Below are 22,719 nucleotides of genomic sequence, written 5' to 3'. Positions count from 1 at the left end.
TGGAAGCTGGGCAGTCTGTGCCTCCTCTCCCAGTCTAGAATTGCTCCTGTCCTCTCGTGGGTCCTCATCCCGGGCTATTGCTCATAAATCAGGGAGGGCCGGGTGGAAACCAGGCACAAAGTTAAATACTTTTTCCCCTAAGAAAACTGTGATTAACTCATGGCTTTTGTACCGCCTTCTGCTTTTCAAGCCGTATTTTCTGCCTCTCACCAGCTGTGACCTTTGTCGAGTCACTTAACCTGTTTGAGCCATAGATGCCTCTGTAAATTATGGAGCTCAGCCTTTCAAGACTGCTGCCACGATGAAATGAGGTCACCGCAGGTCCGCCCCACAGCACCTTGTGTGTTTCCTTTACCTCAGTGCACACACAGACACTAACACGCTTATTTCATGTCTGCTGTTGGCTGTAAGCTCCGAATAGGCGGGGACCCGCACTGTTTGCTGTGTCCTCTATCCCCGGCCCTTGGTGATGCCTGACACACAGTAATATTTGTCGGTTGCCTGACCAGCAGATGCAAGACACTGAGCACATAACAGATGTACCATAAGACGTTCATTTTCTCTTTCCCCTCCCCAGTTGCCTTTTTCAAATTCAAGCTCCTGAATGACTAGTTGAGTTTTCTCTATGGACACCATGAAGCCTATTATAATCCCGTTTCTCCCTGGAGTGCTCAGAGCCAAATTTGTGGCCCTCGCAGCAGGTGTGCAAGAAACCTCCCAGCACACAGCTAGAGCACCAGTTTCATCCCGACTTGCGTTTCTTCCCTTTGCCCTATTTCTTTTCCTGCTCTTGTTACTGTATTAAATTGCTTTAAATCTTACTTAGAACAAAAAATATCCATTCATTTAAGCTAGTAAGGCAAACAGTTTTATTCTATGAAGTATCCACTTGCTGTTTGCTTTTTCAGTTACAATTGTCAAATAATTGTTTTTTTTTTTCTTAAGGTAGCATAATGGTTAAGAGAATATTAAGCAGGAGTAGTATAAGAGACTTTGAAGTAGAAGGATTTGAGCTGGAATCACCATTAACTGTGACCATGGGCAGGTTTCTGGGAATCCTTTTTTTAATCTATAAAATGGATGGTATAAATAGGATTATTTGGGGATTAAATGAGATAAGGTGGCTAAAGCCTGCTGCACAGCCCTTGGTGTCTGGTGCGCACTCAGTATGTAGCAGCCCCACTGTCGCTGTTCTTCCGTGCTCAGCACGTGGTCACCTCTGCGAACGGAAGACCGTTCGGCTCTCCTGTGACTGACAGTCTAGGAGAACCATGCACATGTACATGTGCTTTATGCCAAATGGGCAACCCACACAAAAGCCTCTATAAAGGGAGGTGTTTGCAACCACCGGGGTTACGTGAGAAGTGGCGCTCTGCTCTGATGGGCAGCAGAGGTTCAGTAGGACTTGAAGGAGGAGGGCTTGGGGCCCAGGGACACCGCCTGACGAAGGGCTCAGAGAGAAATTTAGGACAGGAGGATTCCTATGGTGAGGGGAGGCGGGGAGCTGGGTGCCTAGACATGACGTGACGGGGCCTGCGACTTGGCATAGCTGCTGAACAGCCCTCAGCAAGCAGAGTAGGGACGACCTCATCTCCTTTCCCTCCTCCTTCCACCAGCCGTGCAAAGGCTGGGCTTCCGGGAAGCAGTCTGCTCGTTTTGTCTCAGCAGAATGGACTTGGGTTCTAGTCTCTTCTGCCATTGACGAGTTGTGTGACCTTCATGACCTTCATTTCTTCATCTGTACAGTGCTGGGAGCAGTCGTACCTGCCTCACACTGTTGTGGTGAGGGTCTGCTGAGAAAATGCCCGTTGAGCCCCTAGCCTGGTGCTGGCTCTTGGCAGGAGTGCAGTAGACAGTGGCTGCTGGGCCCGACTCCCTGTGCACACCAGCCAGGATATCGGCCTGTCCGCCGTCCATCAGGTCACTCTCGGTGAGACCAGAGCTATGATGCTGAGTGCTCTCTGACAAGACGTGCTGTGAGGTCTTTGTTGGTGCTTTTTCTCCCACCTCTTGTCTCCTTATTTCAGAGCAGAATCTACAAGGGACAAGCTGTGTTTACACTTTTGTTTCTTTTCCAAAAAAAAAAGAAAGAAAAGCTCAAATGAAGAAGACTTCTTTCAGAGTTTTCCTTTCCTTTAAAAGTAGTGAACTGAGGGGCGCCTGGGTGGCTCAGATGGTTAAGCGTCTGCCTTCGGCTCAGGTCATGATCCCAGGGTTCTGGGATCGAGTCCCGCATCGGGCTCCCTGCTAGGCGAGGAGCCTGCTTCTTCCTCTGCCTCTGCCCCTCTCTCTCTCTCTGACTTTCATGAATAAATATATAAAATATTTAAAAAAAAAAAAAAAGTAGTGAACTGAGGAAAGACTTACGGGCTCCCCTTGGCCAGTCGGGATATGTGATTAAGGAGGTGCATGCCTCTGAGGGGTGGACTGGGTACTGCAGCGTGTGAACTGTAATGCTGACTGTGCATTTTTATGGGGGAAAGAAAAGCAACACAGTGGACCTTCCAAGTCCCTGGGCAGCTCTTAGCTAATTCCTTACTGGGGTCAAAGAGGTGTTGCTCACCTGGGGTGGGGGCCCTCCCACCTCTCCGCAGGTCATCCCCCACCCCTCCCCCTTTGTCCTGGGAAGCTGTATTTTATGTATTTGAGCAGCCAGTGTTCTTTTATTTCACCTGACTCTTTTCCCATTAGTAGCCACTCACCTCAGGGGAACATAATTAAGAGGGCTCTAGTTGTCTGGGGAAAGGAATTAAACAAATTGTGAATGTGCAGTAATAATGAACGGGGCTGCAAGACCCTTAATAAGTCTGCAGGAGCCACATTCATGCTGGGAGTGAGCTCGTGCACAGAACTTACCTGTAAGAAAGTTCTCTACGTCGCAGGCCTGAGTTCATAGGAGGATTGGGTGAGTAGCCCCCTTGGTGTACCAGCATGTCTTTTGGCTTAAGTACTGAGCGTGTGCTGTGGGACAGCCTGGGCATGGCCATCCGACAGCCCTGGGTTTGAATTACAGCTTCCCTATACTAGCTGTGTGACCTTGGGCAACTTACTTCACCTTTCTGAGCCTGTTTCCCAGTCTGAAAATGTGGATAATAGCACTACCTTGGAGAGTTATCTTGAGGATTCTGTGTAAATAATGCATAAAAGCAGCTGGGTTATAGTAGCTCAATAAATATTATAATGTTCCTTTTCCCCTTAATAGGATTCAAATTAAACATACCTTTCAGGTCAAGGTCATTATATTGTCACTGCCTTGACACCAGCAACAGACGTTCTTTCCTTCGCAGGGAAGAAGGAAGAAAGAGTAGTTTCTGCTCTTCCAGGATGTAACTGATGAAGTCAGATAGTGCAGTAGTTCCCGAGAACGAAGGCCTAATAGAGATCCACGCTGTTCCGCTGTTCAGAGATGCACGATGGCATCCCGCAGTTGCAGCCAGCCACAGGGCAGCTGTGACACGGTTGTCGTGGCCTGCCTGTGTGTGAACTTGGTCAGAGCTGTTAATATGACCACCGCTTTAATTATGTGCACTCTTGGTTCCACACATGTTGTGTCTAATTGCCATTTACAATGTCTCCAAAATCGCACTCGGAATTGACTTTGAGATGCAAAGTCACTGCAAATACTGAAAGGCACCCAGAGCAAAGCAGCACGGTGTTCATTTGCTATTAGTCAAACAGATATTTGCATTGCTGTGTTCTTGAGAAGCAACAAGCAAGTTCTTTGGGGGACCTAATAAAGGACGGTAGCTTCTAGATGAAGTTGGATTATGTCTTGTTACTGAGATACCCTTGGGAAAACACGCACACTGATGACTGAATCAAAATGATGCAGGGTGGTCGGACTCCGAATGTTGAAGGAGTGTTTTAGGAATCGCTTAAACAAACGTATTTTGCTGTATTTTCCTTTTAAGGTGAGTGATCAAGAGTGATAGGTGGTTTTTAAATTTTGTCATTGTAAGTGGTGAGGAAGTAACAAATTACAGTTTACTTGTGGTCTTTTGCATCCTTGGTGGTATATAAAACCAAGAGTAAAGGTTGCCTTCCGAAGAAAGTGTCAAGCAGCCTACTGAGCTCAGCGAGTAGAAGGGTGACGAGAGTGTGCTTGGTGTCAGCAGGACATGTGCCTGATGATGCCCAGCAAGCACCTCACACTCATAAGGGAGTCTCGACTGTCCTCCCCAGGGCTTTGCCAGGTATCCCTCAGAAGCAGGGCAGGAACAAGAAATCATTCTTCGGGTGCTAAGCGAATGGGTCTAGTGGGACCAGCCATGTCAGGGCCTCAGAGAGAACCCATCTGGGCATGAGAAGTTACTGAGCCTACCGTGTGCTGCTCCTGTAACAGGTACTTCATGGGTTATCTCCAACCCTTGCAACCGTCCTGGAAGATTTCCAGTGGGGCAGGTCCTGCCCTTTTAGGAAGCACTTTGCCAAAAAATAACAAAAGGTGTAAAAAAAAAAACACAAAACAAAACCAATAGCGCGCACACACACACACACACACACACACACACACACACACCAGCCCTGCCCTTTTAGGAAGCACTTTGCCAAAAAATAACAAAAGGTGTAAAAAAAAAAAAAAAAACCAGACACACACACACACACACAGAGCCCTGCCTCTTGATTTAGTAATTCCATTATTGGGAATTCATGCCCATGAAGTTGTTCATTTTCATTACTGCATGACTTATAGTGAAAAGTCGGAAGCGACTTAATATCTAACTTTGGAAATAGGGTGCAGTAAATTAAGGCATATCCATAGCTGGTGGAATGTTACACAGTCTTTAATCACAAAGATTGTAGTCTAATATGGGAGATGTTAACGTGGCCAATGAGAAAACAATAAAATATGTATGCACTCTATAATTTCGAAGATATAAATATGTTTGTTAATGTGGACCAATACTGGATAAGAAAAGTATGAAAATAAAAGTAGCGTTAAGGTGATATGATCCCCCTCCCCCAAATTTCTCTTTACAATAAAAAGCCAAAGAAAAGAGGTTTCCAAAGAAAGTGAGTCAGTAGCTACAATAACTTTGAGGTTTACTGAGAATAGAAATTTTCAGAACACACCTAGAATTACCCAGTTACATATTTGCTACATTGAGATGTTAAGGAGACTCTGTGTTTCCTTTTTTCCCCCATTTTCCTCTCCCCACTTGGAATCTGTAATTAGTATCTTTGCAGAGCAAAATGCAGTCAATTCAGGGAAGTATTTGAGGCTTTGTAAGCAAATGATGACAGTGTAGAAGGTATTTGTCTAAATTTGCATTTATACAAAACATGGAGCTGCTGTGATTTCAGAGTAAATGTGCTTTCAATATTTTCTAAATACAGAGCTGTTGCAGCCCTAACAGTACTTGGCTAAGAAATTGCACGTCTATGATAGGCCATAATTACTCTTTGGGAAATTATTGGGCTTAAAAAAAATGCCTACCTAATGATACCTGAAGGGTGAGTCCCACTTTGTCCCATTTTGCATCTGTAGTCACTTCTGCAAGACTCCTTTTCCTCTCTTTCAGAGTATCACTGATTTTTATTGCAGGACAAAAGGGCATGGCATTAAAACCTACATATTTAAAATTCTAGAAAACATTTCTTTTTCAGGTAAGAGCCTTTAGTTATAACAGAGACTTTTGCAGTATTTATTTTCACCTCTTTCTCACACTTGTTTGAATGGTCTTTTTCTGTACATTAACTCATTTGCTGGAATTTCAGTTCTGAAATTCTAATTAAAACTCCACATCCTTTGTCATTTGCATGATTAAACGTAGGAGCTGGAAAAGTTGATGAGATTTGGTTAAATATTATGGATTGGAGTTTTTCTCCCTTCTCTGTGTTAGGCTGTGCTTCTGGACAAATTAATAAGTGGCCATTTTTCTGGAATTCTGCACTCTTCCTGCTTCCTTTCATTACATTAGGCAAGGTTCCACTAGATGAGACATTTGCAGTCTTAAGACTTCCTGCCAGGGTTCAGACTTTGTATTTTTGACATTGAAGCTGTCGTGTTCCTGAAGCTACTTAATTAGAAACACATTCATTTCAGTGTACACTGGAAAAAGCTTGGACAGCAGAGCCCGGCACACTGGGAAGTTTGAGCATTTGTTTGGCTGGCAGCTAAACTAATGGTTTACAGTTTAAGCGAAAAAAATATCATAGGGCATTTCCTTGCCCCTAGAAGCGAAGAGAAGCTGAATGTGCACAGCAGATATCTTTTTTTAAAAAAGGAGAGAGGAAGAAGAAGAAAGCAAAGACAAGACAACTCCACTTTCACTGCAGTTGTGTGTATAATTCTTTCTTTGGCTATTATCAAATACAAAAGTCTTCTAGAAGAATAGTTCCCAAACTGTGCTGCTAATATTCAAGTCTGTTTTACAGGCTCCCAAGATATGTTACTGCTGAGATCTGTAGTAAGGAGGACATTTTATATTCTGGGAAAGGATTTTTGCTTGAAGAATTTTATTTGTTGAATGGTGATGAGGGAATTGTGCCCTCTCTTATTTTTAAATGTTTGAGCAATTTTAAAATGCACATCTGACGTTTAAAAACCTTCATTCCCTACCCATTGCTTTCAGGATAAAGCCTAAACTCCTTAGTATTCAAGTGAAAGCACACCTCTGTGTTCTCACTTCTTACCCCTCTGGCTCCCCCCACCCTGTTCCCAAGAAAAGCCATCCTTGCAGATCCACTTGCAGTCTCCTGGCTGCCCCAGAGGAAAGGTGCCTGGTCACCTTGATCAGAGCCAGGTATCTTTGCTCTACGCTCACAGAATAACTCTTGCACCTTTCATAGGATGTGTTACGTACTGGAGAGACCTGGGGAAAAGGTGCCCGCTCACTCTCTTCCTCCTACTTCTTGACCTCTCTCCCCTACTGTCCCATTGATGGGAGGTGGGCCCAGGGATTTTAGGTTCAGTATTATGAAGTCCGCATGGCCCAGAAGAAGAAACTTCAGAGTCCTCCCATGTTTGCTGCTTCCTTTGTTTTATGGCTTTAGAGGAGGGATTTAAGCTCTCTGGGGCTGTTCTCTCCTCTGTAAAATGGGGATAACGCCTACCTTATGCCATTGTTGCGTGGATTAGGAAAGATGAATTTGAATTTCCTCATTTAATGCTTAACCCATTTATCGGTAAGTAGCATCATAAATGATAATGTGTGTGAGCACACACACACACACACACACACTCCTGAAACTAAAGGAAATCAGTACATAATGCCCAGGTTTTAAGAGCTTTGGAGTTGGGTTCTCTACTCCTGCTCAGTCACTGACTTAGGGAACCATTGCCCTCCCTGTGAATGAAGCAGTTGAAAGGGGCTTTGTGAACTGTGGTGTCATTGGATGGCATGTGTGCACTTGGTGGGGGAAGGCTTGCTCGAAGTTCCTCACGTACTTAGGCCAGTCAGAATGGACAGTTAGATCACATCTCTGGATGGCAGAAGGAAACAGCAAATAAAACAATCATTTTTCGCCGAAACGCATCATGCCTTCCATTCAACCTTGTTAACTGCTTTTTCTGTCGTAATTGTGGCAATAATAGTTTCCTTTTGTGCCAGAAACTATACTAATCATTTGACGTGTTTTCTCTCTTGTTCTGATCATGAGCTGCCAGTTTGATTCCAGTATCCCATTTTAAAGATAAGGCAACTGAGGCTGTGTAGTCACAGAGCTGCTCCTGAGGGATTAACGCCAAGGTCGGTGCTCTTCCCACCACCCATGCTGCTTCTCAGGCTGCCCACATTTTGAAATTCTCCAGAAGTTTCTAGGCTTGGGAACAAAATGTCACATTTAGGATTTTTGTTGTGAAAGGAAATGTAACTGTGCATACGTTTATTAAAACAGTTTTTCTCCAAATAGTGAACCATCTGTAATTTTCTGTCGGAAGCAACAGACATTAAAGCAGCTGTGTGTCTCTGTTTCTCTTCACAGTGCTCCCATGCCCTACCTCATAGGAATCCATTTAAGTTTAATGGAGGTAAGTTGGCGCCTTTCCTCCCCAGATCTCTCTACTTGCAGCTTTGTTTTGCTATGTGGCAGTGGAAAAGACACAGTCTCTGGATTCACAGCTCTGCACATGGGAGCATGTCAAAGCAACACTTCATACGCAGCCCCCTCCCAGGTGCACAGAGCTGAGCGTTCAGCGGAGACCCTTTCCACTGGGCTCTGGTTTCCAGTGTTTTTCCACTTTGCTTGGAGATTGTCAATTTTCATGGGTGAGGGAGTGAGGTTCAAAGAGGCAGGAGGAAGGGGTTCTTTAAGGGTTTGAATGAGGGAAGGGAAATTGCTTGCTTTTCAAAATGATGTTTATTCTAAATCACTGTAACAGTGTTACGTTTTCATTGTAGAGCATGTGGTATAAGGAAGTACAAAAAAGAAAGTTAAAATTATCCACAATACCATTATTTCCAGATTCAACTACTGTTAGCATTTCATTATTCTTCCTCCTAGTCTATATTCTGTGAATATATATTTTGTATGAATGTGCATAACTGGTGTGTGTGTGTGTATAATTTTATGTCTGTTTCACTTAACATTATGGCATGGGGATGTCTACCTGTTTTTAATCTACTCGCAGTAATAATAATTTTTAATTTGTTGCCTGTGAGCCCACTGTTTGGATATACCACAACTTAACCATTTTCCTATTATTGTTGGACACTTAGGTTGTTTATCCTTTTCCGCTATTATAAATAGCATTTCAGTGAACATCTTTATGCATAAGGCTTTATCTGCATTTTGACTTATTTCCTTAGCACAGAACCCCCAAAGTAGAAATGCTTGGTCAAAGCTATGAATCTGGTGCCAGATTGCTTTCTGCATGGCTGTACCAATTAGATAGCAGTTCTTTTAAAGGACTTTTCTGTGCTTTTGTAAGTGCCATTGGTTCGTAGACATGAACCTTAAGCTTTTCCCTCCTCAAGAGAGAGTTTAAATTTGTACTAGAGCAAAACGGGGTGGGAGGTGGGGGGCTTGCCTGTTTTGCACAGGAGATACGCTCTCAGAGGGAAAATCTAGAGCCATGTCCGTCTGTGATGATGCTTTGCATGTCTTAAAGGAAGTGCTACTTCTCTTCTTCTGTTCCCTTCATTTCACGTCGACGAGGACCACCTGCTTCTTCACTAACTGTTGCACGCTGTGCTATTGTGCTTACGAAAATGAAACAAGTTGGTTATCGAAAAACCTGTTTGTTTGACATTGAGAATCTTGATCAAAATAGACCACAGAAATCTGCTCAAATTTCTAATTTGACAGGACGGCCATGTGGCTCCTACATTCTGTTAACAGTTCCTCCTTGTCATCACCCAGCCCTGAGCACATACAGTACACAGTTTATGGACTATCTTGGATGGTGTATTTAGATCAGATTGAAGAGATTTCTTCTGTGTTTTACCTTTGTTTGTCAAGTTTAGGGGTGTATTCAAAGCTCCTGTGTGAAAAATTGGAAGCGAATCCTTTCTCATTGACCTTTCATGCCTGTTCTTGCAGAGTTTGAAACACGAATCTAAAGACCATTTGGTCTATCAGAGTCCACAGCTCTTTCCTGCCCCTCCTCCTGCCTTCCAGAGTGTTCCGGCACGGGCTTTTTCAGACTCCTTTTCATGTGTCTTTACCTTTAGCATTGTCCACGTTTCTAGTCTTAGCTTGCTTTTCTTCTCCACATGCCCTCTAGTCTTCTCGAGTAAGGCTTTTTGCTTCAGCTACCAAGGTAATGTCAGTGACTCTCGGCTGTGATTCTAACACTGGCGTCCCTTTTTGTGGACTTCAGATGCAAAGTTTCAAGTGCCAGTTGACTGTCACCTAATGTACTACAGATGGCTCAAACTCAGACTTCCCCAAACAATGCATTACACACACACACACGCACGCACGCACGGCCTTCCAGTGCTCCCCATCCCTGTGAGTGGCACCGCTGCCTGAGAAGGCACCAAGGTGGGACATGCGGAGCATGGCTGAGGGCTCCTCTTCTTCAGTTCTTTCTCTCTAAGTAGCCACCGCGTCTCTGACTGGACTCTCACCCTGTTCCTTCCTCACTGCCTTCATTGACCTTTTTTCTTTGCTCTCTTGGATTCTTATGAAGCCTTCCTCATTCATTTGTTAAGCAAAATGCAGGCCTCTGTGTTCCAGACATTTGCTAGGCTGTGGAGGGATGAAGATGGAGATGAAATTCAGGGCACAGTCCCGACATCTGGAGGAGTGCCTTCTGCCTGGTCCCTGCACCTCTACGGCCCACCTCTCTCTGCCCTCCCCACATCTGCTCAGTCTCCGCCACTGTTGTGCCTCATGTCCCCTCACTGTCCCTTGCTGGCAAGTGCTCAGTGATCCCTAAACACACACGCCCCCCCAACACCCCCGTGGCTAAGCCTGCCCTTCTCCAGTTCTTCCCAAAAGTCCCCCAGTTGTCATCTTTCACTTCCTGTACCTCTTGCTCTGGATGATAGCTGTCTGCTTCTCTGTCCTCTCTGTCATCCCTAGGAGTATGAGTTCTTTGAAAACAAAGACTGTGCTTCGTTCGCGTGGTGTCCTCAGCACTTAGCAGGACGCCGAGCAGGTGTTTTCTGAAAAGGATTGAGTGCCTGCTTGGAAAACTGGAATCCGGAACACATTTAGAGCCTCCAATAGGCATCACAATTTCCAGGGAACCCAGCACTATAATTTTACTTAAAGATGGAGTAAATTTTTGACTTTTTATATGATTATAAGGCATTTTTGAAAAGGCCTTTGGTAGTAAAACATGCAGTGCAAAATATACATAAATTTTGAAGCTAAAATTTGACACAGTTTTGCGTTTAGGTAAATGGGTGCAAGTCTACTCTCCTCAGCCTTTGAAGGGCTTAGAAGGTTCAGGAAGCACCAGGCAAGATAAATCTTAGACCTGTTTGAACTTGGGGAGGGGTTTGCCATGCTGAACTCCTGTGTGGTCAGCACTAAAAGAAAAACAGAAATAGTTGTCGCCCCATTCTTGAGGCCAGCCAAGCCACTTTCCAGACAAAGTCGTCTTTTCCTGGGTGTGTTGGGCAGCCATGAATTACCCAATCATGGGATTGAGTCTATCTCCTCGCGTGGGTTTCAGCTCAGACTCCAAGTGCTCTAGTCATTCCTTTTGATTGGGTTTATCTGGTTCTATTATACCCTTCAAGGGAGAGAAATGCTTTCCTGAGATTTCTTCCAGGAACTATGGGCTGTAATGCTCGGGGAGGAGCTCGTACCTGGGGCCAAAGGAAAGCTCTTTAAGGAGGGAGCTCGGGAAGGCCCATCTCATCTCGCACACTAGTTTTCTTACTGGCAATTCAGCAAAAAGCTTATTTTTGACTGTCTTGTTATTTTTTCTTGAAAGCTATAGGCACCTTATTATGCCTTTGCATATGTGCCAGAATTTTTTAAACTTCAAATGAATGTGGCAGATGTTCATAAAAGTTTAGAAAAAGCTACCATAGGAAGACTTTTTAACCATTTTTATGACACTCAAATTTGTTGCACAAAAGGAAATATAAATTATAACCTAGTGTTCTCATTTGAAAAAAAGTTATTTTGGGGAAAGACCTCATTCTGGTCTTCCTGCTCTACCAGGATGCCCTTGCGGTGTGTTAAATGGTAACCTCGTCCCCTTAAAGAGTCCTCCTTCCTTCTAAAGTGACAAGTTTATAGTTGATCGTGATTCTTACCCCTCCTTCTGCCTTTTTATATTCTTTCTCTCATTTAAGCAAACATTAATTTGAGGCTAGTGGTAAGTTAGCAGGATAGCCAAGGCTATTGGCATAGACCTAGTTTCTTCTTGGAGAGAATGATCTCGTTAGCTGGCAGCTAGGAAGTACCGAAACGTGGCCAGATTACACAGTGGCTGTTTCCTTTCATTCTTTCAACCTCAGTTCGGTTCAGGAGACATTTCTGCTGCCCCTCTTCTGCGCCATGGCTGGTAGCAGGCGCCAGGTCACATCTGGTCGATGGTGCTTCTCCTGTTTGATAAATGAAGACTTTCCTTTCCAAGCCTCACAAACAATGCTTTGTGTCCAGGCCTCAGAGCGACATGAGGGATGGATGCAGGATATCATGTATGTATCAGTCCCCGTGGCAGAATGCTCAGGGAGGAGGCAGGAAAGGCGATAGCCCTGGCACGGTTGCAGGCAGAGGCTTGGGTTAGCCTGTAGCTGCTGCTGCACCTCTACAGAGAGGCAGTGAAGCATAGTGGTGAGAACGTGGGCTCTGGGCGCTGGCTCCCCTCCTTCCTGCTTATGCGATCTTGGGAACCGTAATTGACCTCTTAACCTCCGTTGTCTCATGTATCAAGTGATGGCAATGGCCGTCTCTCCCTTAAAGGACCGTTGGGGGATCCAGTGAGGTAATGCTTATTGGGTGCCTCGCACAGTGCCTGGCACATAGAGTTCAACAGAGATCAACAACCATTGCTGTTTGTTTTTTTTTTTTAAGATTTTATTTATTTATTTGAGAGAGAGAATGAGATAGAGCATGAGGGGGGTAGGGTCAGAGGGAGAAGCAGACCCCCTGCTGAGCAGGGAGCCCGATGCTGGACTCGATCCCGGGACTCCAGGATCATGACCTGAGCCGAAGGCAGTCGCTTAACCAACTGAGCCACCCAGGCGCCCACCATTGCTGTTTTTATTTCCTCAGTGGCCTTAAAGCCATTTACATTGATAAGCTGATGGCTTTGAATTCTGTTTCAGAGACACTTAGGTTACCAGGCTCATCATCCTCATCACCTGGGGAAGGAGAATGTCAACAAAACTGGTTTGTGCTTGCCCTGTTGTCTCCTGGTTTGCAGTGCCAGAGACTGTGTCAGGGATGGGAGCAGCACTTTTGTAGAGTGTGAACGTACTGTCAGTCCCCTGCTGGACTGCTCCGCTGCTGTAGGAATTTCGGGCATGATACTTTGTCTCTCTGTATCTTAATTTCTTCATCTGGAATAGTGGTTAGTATCCATCTTTTAGGATTGTGGTAAGGATTAAATAAGGGAGTCCTGTATGTGCCCAGCATGTCCCAGGGCCTGGCCTGTGGTAGGATGCAGTCTACATCCCCTTCTACAGGAATGTTTCGAGATCCTTCTGCGTACCCAGGCACTGCATCATGCGAGGAGTTCTGTATGAAATGGTGAATGTCACATAATCCCTGCCTTCACAGGGTTTTGTCTGGAGCAGATGCAGACAAGTGGAAAGTAAGTGCAGTGAATTTGGGATGCCATGGGTCTGGTAGGGCAGACACCACATCTAGCCTTGAGGGGCGTGCTTCCGAGAGGAAGGGACTACCTAAACTGAAACCAGGGAAACTGGGAACGGCATCGACAAAGACTTAAAATGAACACCATGGAGTTTTCCAGAAAGTATGAGTAGTTCAGTATCGGACAGGAGCACAGAGCTGAAAGGAGAGAGGAGAGCTGAGGTAGGCAGGCAAGGGCCGGGCCATCCAGGGCCTTGTAAGCCTTGTTAAAGAGTTTGAACTTTATAGGGCAATGGAGAGCCATTGAAGTGTGTAAATAGGGGAGGGACATGGTCAGGCCTTCTCCTTCTGGGCCATTAGAAACACAGTCCTTCCATATAAAATGCTTGGAAACTGCTTAACCATGTTAATAAAGTAAATTGATATTTATAAAGATCAAGGTAATTCTTTAGTAGATTACACACCACGACCATATATATAAAATTCAGATGTGTTAGCATCCCAACCCAAGCTTCCGATTGGCCCCTTGCTACCATGCCGTGGCAGAGGTGTTTGTGCTGATGACTTTCTTCAGGGGTTTAAGCACCACTTTTACTAGATTTTGTCTTTTCCTCCCTGTTTCCAAGTACTTTTTTATGAATTAGATATTCTTTCTACAGCCCAGTTTGAGGACATAAATTTAGATTATATACTAAGTGATAGTCCAGGCGGTAAGAACAGGGGGAGTGAGACCCAGAAACCAGGCTCACAGGCCCCTAGCCACCTCTCCCAGCACACTGCAATGTCAGGAGGCATGTGACAGGTACATGAGGGCACGAGGCCAAGGTCACAGCTTCCTCTCTCTTTCTCTCCGTCCTTTACCTGGGGAGGCTTGGCGGGAGCGTCTAGGAGCCTGATTTTGCAGATGCACCAGATGCTTGGCACAGCACTGGGCCACCACATCCAGGGACCAAGTCAGAGCTCTTTTTGGTCTGTGGGAGCCGGAGGCAGCATTTGCATCTGCAGTGGGGCTCCTGGTGTAACTGGCGGGCTCCCACACAAAAATCACAGCATTTACTTATTTACAGAAAAGAAAAATAACCTTTCTTTTTTTCCTATGCATCTCAAAGAACCCGAATTTCTGTCAAATGAGTTGGCACAGTTTTAACTCGTTTTTTCTTTTCATTTTTCCCTCGGCATAGAAAGTCTTTAATCCTTTGTTCGCCTTTTTTTTTTATATACATAAATTTATTTTTACACAGTTTCATAGTGAGTGGAGAAGAGTGTTTCCTGTTTACCATTGTGCCATTTTGCTTCTTCACAGGCCTCCACAGGTAGACAGTAATAAGATATAGTTCACACTTGTTGATGCTGAGATTGATGCAAAACTCTGAGCCATGATTATATTCAGATGTAAGTGGTGGCTTATGTATGTATCTGCACAGGAATTGAGAAATTCCTTGTGAGATTTATTTGTTAGTGCTAAATAATCCTATTCTTGCTTTATAAGAAGGTGATACTTGCATGAAAAACTCCACCTGGCAGTTTTAGTCACAGGCTCATGGGGAGAGCTTTGGCAAGAAGGGGAAAGGGTTGGGACATCTTCTGAATCCTTGCTCAGCAGAAGACACTGTGCCAAGTACTTTACCCGTTTTCACTTTCGAGCATTCCTCTGGGTCTCCCTGCCAGGCAGGGGGTATCCATATTTGCCAATGGGGAAGCTGAGGCTCAGGGAAAGTAATTTCTGTCCAGTCCCTCCGCTACGGTGGGTTTGTGAGGACCCAGAGCCTCTGCTCTGTGCACCTCTCCTCAGGCTGTGTGGATCATACCTAGCCCTGTCCCTGTGCTGGGCAGAGGCCCCAGCTTTGCATGAGCTTTTCCTTCTCGGGGCGGCCCCCATGCCATGCACTGGGGATTGTGGTGAGGGGATGGGAGAGACACATCTGGCAGCCTCACATGCCTCCAGAGAAGAGATCTGAGTACACTTGTATCTGGGGCCGGGTTACTTAGCCTCTCCACGACTTCATTCTCTCCCCAGTAAAATTAAGTTTATATTACCCGTCTCAAGGAGTTGTGAGATTTTAGTTGATAAAGTGGATGTGAAGAGCTTTTTAAAAACACTATATCAAGCATTATTCTTTGCAGTGAGGCGTGAAGTTTAGATCACTTGCTGGCACTTGCTTTATCATATAAAGAAAAAGGTAGTTGGACAGTAACTTGGTTTTGCGGGCGTTTCCTCAGCATACTATTTGTTATCATGCAGAACATCACATGTGAGTCTCTGTCACATGCACAGCATTCAGAGTGATGGTTCAGCAGCTCTGTTCAACTTAGGGCCTGAAGGAGCTCCTGCATTTCGCCTGTTGGGTTCCCCTGGAAGCGCTCTCCTCTTCCCGTGGCATCTACTTTTAAAATGAGTGTGATTCTTAAATGTCACTCATCCTAATGTTGGAATTAGTTAACATAAAACAATTTAAAGCTCTAGTAGTAATTTATGTAATCAAAGGGAACAAGTACTTCTGGCTGATTTAAGTATCTCTTGCAGTCAGTACATTTTCAGTCTAATTTGTTGTGACTGAGATGTTCTCTTGTGAGATGAGATAAGCCTCTGTTATAGATTAGAAAAACTGAGTAATTTATGAGGGAGAATCCCAGTAGAAAATGTGAAACCATCATTGATGCTCTTGTTTGCCAATTTTCCTATCATCACTTAGCCAGTCATTATATGTAAGTTCCGCTTAGCAATGTGAAAATTGACTTCAAAGAAAATTTAGTTTATAAACTGTTCCTAAGAGAAGCTTGAACTAATCAAAATCCTGTCAGATTAAGAAAAGGAGCAGCACGTGGGGAGGCCGTGTAGCAGAGTGGAAAGGACTCCTGGGCTCTACAGTTAGGTGCCCCTGGATTCAAATTCTAGCCCTAGCTAACGTCTAGTGAAGGTCAAGGTAACTTTAAACAAGCTCCTTTGTTGAACCAAGAGGTCAGTCTTTTTCTGGGGGGTGGGGGGCGGGTATTATTACTGCATCACATAGTTAGACTACTCTGTACAAAGAATTATTGTGTTGTCTTCTTAAGAGATGCCTGTTCAAGGGGCGCCTGGGTGGCTTAGTCGATTAAGCGTCTGACTCCTGATTTTGGTTTCATGGTCTCGGGGGCCTGGGATTGAGCTCCGCGCTCAGCAGGGAGTCTGCTTGAGGATTCTCTCTCTCTCTCTCCCCCTCTGCCCCTCCCTGCCCCCTGCTCACATGCTCTCACTTCCTCTCTAAAATAAATAAATAAATCCATTTTTTAAAAAGAGAGAGATGCCTATTGGAAATACTTAATGATATCAACCGTTGAATGAAGGTCTACCAGTATACATGGCCCTTGAGCCATATCATTTCTAATTGTCACTCTGTGAGGGGAGTGTGGATTTTGCAGAGAGGATTTTATGGTTTCTCTTTGAGCCTCGGACACCTTGCTTTTAAATGGGTAGATTCCCCACTTCATAGGAGTTTTTAATGAGGAGTAAATGAGGGAATTGGTACCTGACACATGGTAGGTGCCAAATAAATGGAAGCGACTACACATACGTCTATTACATAGTTAAAAGGCATCTACCTAAGATTGACTTTCCCCTCTTTCTCAGCCTCCTTTTGTATTTTTTAGTGAGTGACTTTTTCTAAATTGACATTAACTCAAAGGCACTTTTAACCGAGCACAGCCACATGGGACTGGTGACTTCTTTTCATAAAGTCCTTGCAAGTGATTAGGGGCGGGGCCGTTGTGGGAGCTCAGAGACCAGCCGTGTGATGATTGAAGAGCCATACCCTTGGCCTAGGCAGATCCTACTTGGAATCTGGGCACATGTGGTTTTGTTTAACACCATGCTCCGCAGACTCATGGTCCGGGTTTGTGACCGTCAGACATTTGTTGTTGATAGGTGAGGTCACCACAGTAGGGGTGTTTGTCAACCAAATTAAACTTCCTCTTAATGACCTAAAATAATTGATTCGGAAGGCCTTTGAATGGGCCACAGCAATGTGTAGGCAGGCTGCAATCTGGTATGTTCTGCACAGATTATTGCGTGTTATTGTTTAGCTTCTTGGGGGGAAGATATGGATGGACCATGGGCTTTTAGGGCAGGCAGTGAGCCGAAGTTTGAATCCCAGCCCCACCGTTTGTCTGCGTGGGATGTGGGCTAGTCCCCGAACTCCTGTGCACGTGTGCTTTACCATCTGTGAAATGGGGCACCTGCCTTAAAACGATGACAGTTAGAAATAATGTGACTAAAATTCCACGCACATTAGTTGACCCTCACTCAGTGGTAGAGATTATTGTTAATAAAGTATTTCTAGTGGGCGTCTCTGAAGAAGATAGCTTAGTAATAATTTTGTACAGAGTGGTCAAACTCTGATGTAGTAACGTACCTTTTTTTTCCCCTGCTAAACTGATTTCTCCATAAACTGCTTTCTGTACTAAACTTAAACACCCATAGAGAAAAGTGTGACTAAAATTGGAGTCTGTAAACCTCTCTTTACATATTGTTTGATTCTCAGCTGATTTCAAAATGAATTTAAAGTTGAGTATTTAAGATCTATGCCATGTAGGCTACAAGAGAAGTGAGTTTTTTATTTGCCTTTGGATTCAGACATTAATGACCTGAGCTTTGGCCTTTGCAGGTAGAGTGGGGCCACCATATTATGTTTGTTAGAAATAAAGGCACTGGCTCAGGGCTTTTCCTAAGTTTGATCAACAGTGGCACTAAAGTTTGCTTTTGCGTTTGGAAGTTATCAGTATCCCACAGAGTGGTTTATGTGTCCTGCCTAAAATCCTTCCCTTCATAAACCCAAATATCTGACAAAAACCTAAGAGCTGCAGGCTGGGGCTGCCTAGGGTTCTGGACATGTCTTTAACCAAATATAATATATGTTAAACCTTGGCATCAATTATTTTGAATGATTTACTGGTAATAAATTTATATCCTGCCTCTTCAGCATTTTATTGCATATATTTTGTACTGACCGAATGGGTTAAATTATGAAGCTTGATAAGTACATATGCACATTACCCATCCCTAGCTTTAAAAGAAAAAAAAAAAGGAAGAAAAAGATAGCTATGAGTTTGGAAGTCATCCCAATTTTTAAAAATAAGAGAATTTGGACATTTTGGCATATGGGGCTTTTTAAATGAAATTTCATGGAACTGAAAACAGTCAATTTTAGGTTTCCAAAAATTGTTTTGATTTTCATTGGTATAAATTTGCTGCACATGGTTTTAGGGAAGTTCTGAGAGATGCATTTGGGACTTCGGGGTTGATTTTTTTTTTTTTTCCTGAGATTTGTGATTTATTTTTAAAAGGTGATTTTTTTTTTCCCCCCAACTCAAAGTATAAATCGGAGGAGACAGAGTTCCATTTCTAGGACAGCTTTTTTGTAATGACATCGTTAAACATTGCCAAACAACTGGACTTAGGGGCTGAATTATTGAGCATCATTTCGGCACCATTTGGACAGTACACGGCAGACGCCTCTTCGCCCATCTCGGAGTTAGAATCTCGGGGCCAAGTGATTTGGGCTGTTCCATTAGCAGCAGCTGCTGGTGATAAGCACTGTGAGAGTCACCTGTGTAGGGTCAGGCTTATTGCACATCAAGGTTCGGCAGTGTCGGAAGAGAGGGAAGATGCCCAGGAGGGGGCTCCAGGCCACCTGCTGTGTGAGGATCAAAGGGTTGAAAGGTCAGAGGGCGCAGCTCCCTTAACCATATCTGTCTGTGCAATAGCTATTTCAGATTGTAAATCTTGGCGATTTCATTAAGTCCTCCTGGCTGCTACTGGGGCATTGAAATAATAAAATTTTATATCTGTTGCCTTTCCTGCCTCTGGCAGCCAGGCTGATACATTCTCTGCAAAATGGGGCGTCTTTATGAAAACCTTTCCTGGAATGATCAGAGCAGCCCTAATGAAGCTCCGAGTTGGGAAGTTGGGGTTCGCAGAACCTCATCCTCTGGAATAGTTTAAAAAAAAAAATCACACAAACCATTTAGCAACCTTTGTGATTTATGTAACACCTCTTTTCTGAAAAGCAGGTCACCAAAATATTCCATATTGCTAAATGCTTCATCTTACACAGAGGAGGAAAGGTGTGTTTTCTTGGTGCGGCTGCTTTATTAAATAGCCCGTCCTGATGACGCCAGGGCCCATTCTCTTGGGCTGCCCCAAGCCACTGGACAGATATTACTTCCCACTCGGCAGGCCTTTTGGGTGTTTTTAGAGTCATGTCTCCTGAATATGATTTTCCAAACACTTTTCCTAGATCTTAAAGTTGTTATGGACCTTTAGGGCTCCTTGGCTCTTGGGCAAGACAAATCACAGTAATGGCTGCCCCTTTACTGCCCATATGTTTAAGACCCCCTGTAGTTTGTTTGAAAAGTTAAGAGATTTTCACAGTGAAGGTGCCATTTCTGAAATTTAAAGTGTTCCTTTTCACCGGGAGATAAGTTCACTCTGATTAAGTCCGTAATTCTCACTAAGCCATGTTTATGGGGGCAATAAACAATGTTTCAGCGTGCTTGTTAAATTGGGTTTCCAACCTCTCCACTCTTTAAAAATTGACATTTCAAATAAAAGGCAGGTGGAGATGGGAGTCCGGGTTTTCTGTGCCTAGTGATGAATGAATGATGGCAAGTTGGCAGTTGTGTGGGAAAAATGAGGCCCTATTTTATGGAGGGTGACCCCAAACCATTTTGGGACTAGGGAATCGACATCCTCTTCTACCGCCAGTGAAACTCTTAAATTCAAGGTTCACCATTTCAAATTGGATGGATACTGTTTCTGAAATCCTGCCAGCCACATTACACACACACATTATTTAATTTTCACAACAAGCCTGCGCTCCAGTCATGGTGGCCCTGTTTTACAGATGATGAAAGTTGGGCACAGGGAGGTTAAGTAACTTGTCCAGAGTCACATAGCTAATAATTACAGGACCAGAATTCAGACCGAGTTATTTCATTGTGTGAAGTGTTTTAGTGTATTCAGAAGAAAAATATGGTACTGGTCCAGGTTTAGGGTCTGTTTGCTGTTCTGTGTCTAGCCATTGATACGTCTATCCAGAGGTTACAAAATAAATCTGTGACCTAGTCACTGTCCTTAATATTCGCTAAGCTGGGAAAGTAGAGGGGCTGCACAGACAGGAGAGGGAGACCACCAGGCTTCGGGGTTGGGCAGTCCCAAGCTCAGGTCCTAGCTCTGTTATTACACGGGGACCTGGTGCAAGCACTTCAGTCTTCTCTTCTGTAAAATGGGATTAATAATGCCTGTTCTGTGAGGGTGCTTTGAGGATCAGATGAAATAATGTATTTTAAAATATTGGTATTTAAAAACCCTGCAGTACTTCATAGATAACAGTAGTGTTATTACAACATCGGTAAAGATAGTAAGGTTAAAACGGTTATTTTAAAGGAAAAGTTACAGAGATACATGAAACAGTTGGAAACATAACAAGTTTTTTTTTTTTTGTGGGCCCAGTCATATATGGTCCACTGTGCTTGGCGCCTGGGACTTCGAGAAGGCAACTCGCCGTGGGGCAGGAGTAATCAGGAAGGTTTTATAGAAGAACACGGCCTTGTGGGATGGAGGTAATCGTGGTGACCTAGGTCTGGGCCATCTTCATATCTCACCAAGTGCTCCAGTGCTTCATCTCTCCTTTGTGCTTTACCACAGACCTTCCTCATCTTCTTGTTTGTCACACATGAGGAAGCAGAGTCTCCAGCATGTGGAGCGTGCCTCAGTTTGAGGCAAAACACCACCAGCACAAGGGCGGACTTGGATAGCGAGCTGCCAGGAGAGCTGGCAGAACGAGGCTCTCGAAGAGGCCGTATAGTTGGCCGTGTAGCTGGCCCTCCAGGAAACACAGGCCCTACTTAAGCTTTCATCTTCTCAACAGTCCTGAAGGTCTCGCTTCTCACAGAGAAGGCAACTGACACCCAAGAAGGTAAAGTGCCTTGCCTGTAGCTACCTGGCCTAGTGAGTGAAAGAGCCAGGACACCAGCCTTGGGACTTTCTGACCTTGAGCCCTGGATCATCCAGTGGAGGGAATCGAGCAAGTTCCGTGTAAATGGAGATGTTCTCTTCCACCGTACATTCCTGTGCCTTTTCTTAGGTCGGTTGGTTAGAGTTTACCCCACTGCTCCCTATCCATGCCCTCCCTGTAAGGAGGCCGAACAAGGGCTTCTTTAGTTCAGAGATCACGTTTCATTCTCTGGCTGGCTGTCGTTACAACCTAGCTTAAAGTTGGCGTGAATGACCGGCTGACACATGACTGACTGAATGGGTGAATGAATGAAGGAATGTCCAATAGATGGACGGTCAGGAAAGGAAAAATAGCCCATTGGAGAAATAACTCTGTGCTGACCTGGGTTGAAAATCCCTGGACTTGTTAATGAGAGTCAGTGCTTATTACCTTGTGAGGAGTGGATTTGGCCTGACCTGTGAGGGGCTTGCACCACTTCCCTCCCTTGTCAAGCTTCTGTTTCTGTTTAAAGCACACTGGGAAATTCCAGTGGTGTTTTCAGGGGTCCTCTGAACTGTCGGGCTCAGATTTTTAATTTTGCAGAGCAGGAAGGAGCAAATCAGTGACTCCTGGCTCCAAAGAAAAACCACTACGTTTATCAACTGCTTGGCAGCTTGGTGACCTCTGGGGCCTGAGGAAGGGAAAGAAAATGTCACTCTTCCCTCTGCATGTATCCAAGATTTCAGGAGGGAATAGAGTTTAGAATACCTGAAGATGTGTCTTTCCTCTTCTTGTCCTTTCCACTTTTCCTCTTATTTCTCTTTCCTTTCTTCCTAGGAGGCCACCAGCTCCCATGCTGTTCTTTGTTATGTGCTCATATATATGCGCATGCATTTGAGCACATTTTATATGTGCCGTATAGTGGAAAGAACATTGGCACGTGGAACCCAGATTCAAATCCTTTCTCTCACAGACACCGATTGTAAGAACACGGGCAGACTATTTAATCTCTTTAGCCTCAGTTTCTTCATCCGTCAAATGGGTGTGATGTTCTGTAGAAAATCCTCTCCTCTGGGAATTTTAATGGGGTCTGGGCCAACCATCAAGCTACTGAAGGGCTTCATTCTTTTGGTATGTGTTTAACAAACATCTGTTAAATTACAGTTGCTCAATATGTTTGTTGATTGAAACAACGTGTCAGAACAATTAATAAGATGCATTGGGTGATTGGGTCTTGGTGTTCAACTGGCTTCAGTGTGTAGCTCCACCGTTTCTAAGCCAGACAACTTTGGACAAGCTGTTTTACCTCCCTGATCTTCAATTTCCTTCTCTCCGCAGGAGTGTCTTGGGAATTACATTATATGGTACTTGTAAAGGGTTGGGTGTGGGAGGAACACACAGGCTAGTAGCCATCACGTTGTTGTTGTAAGAGTCTGTAAGATGATGGATGCAGAGCATGTACCCCCGTCCCTGGTCCTTGCGGTGGCTTGGCTTGTCAGGAGTAGAATTAGCCTAAGAGGGGACTGCATGAACCCAGCAGCAGTGGTTTAGCATAAAATTTGGATTAACATACTATGAAGAT

General features: G+C 44.4%; 1 protein-coding gene across 12 annotated transcripts in view; it reads left to right on the top strand.

Moving 5' to 3' along the window:
- Positions 1-22,719, top strand: part of DENND1A (DENN domain containing 1A) — a 489,873-nt gene that overhangs the window by 282,894 nt on the left and 184,260 nt on the right. For all 12 annotated transcript variants that reach the window (XM_081803556.1, XM_081803552.1, XM_081803550.1 and 9 more), the window contains one exon: positions 7,927-7,972. In XM_081803556.1, coding sequence (XP_081659682.1) covers positions 7,927-7,972 — 46 coding nt within the window. The remainder of the gene's footprint in view (positions 1-7,926; positions 7,973-22,719) is intronic.

This window comes from Leptonychotes weddellii, chromosome 14 (assembly GCF_054177405.1).
Source record: "Leptonychotes weddellii isolate Sample4059 chromosome 14, ASM5417740v2, whole genome shotgun sequence".
NCBI classification, from domain to species: Eukaryota; Metazoa; Chordata; class Mammalia; order Carnivora; family Phocidae; genus Leptonychotes; species Leptonychotes weddellii.
Note: the sequence above shows the minus strand (reverse complement) of the source record. Positions and strands in the feature narration are given on the sequence as shown.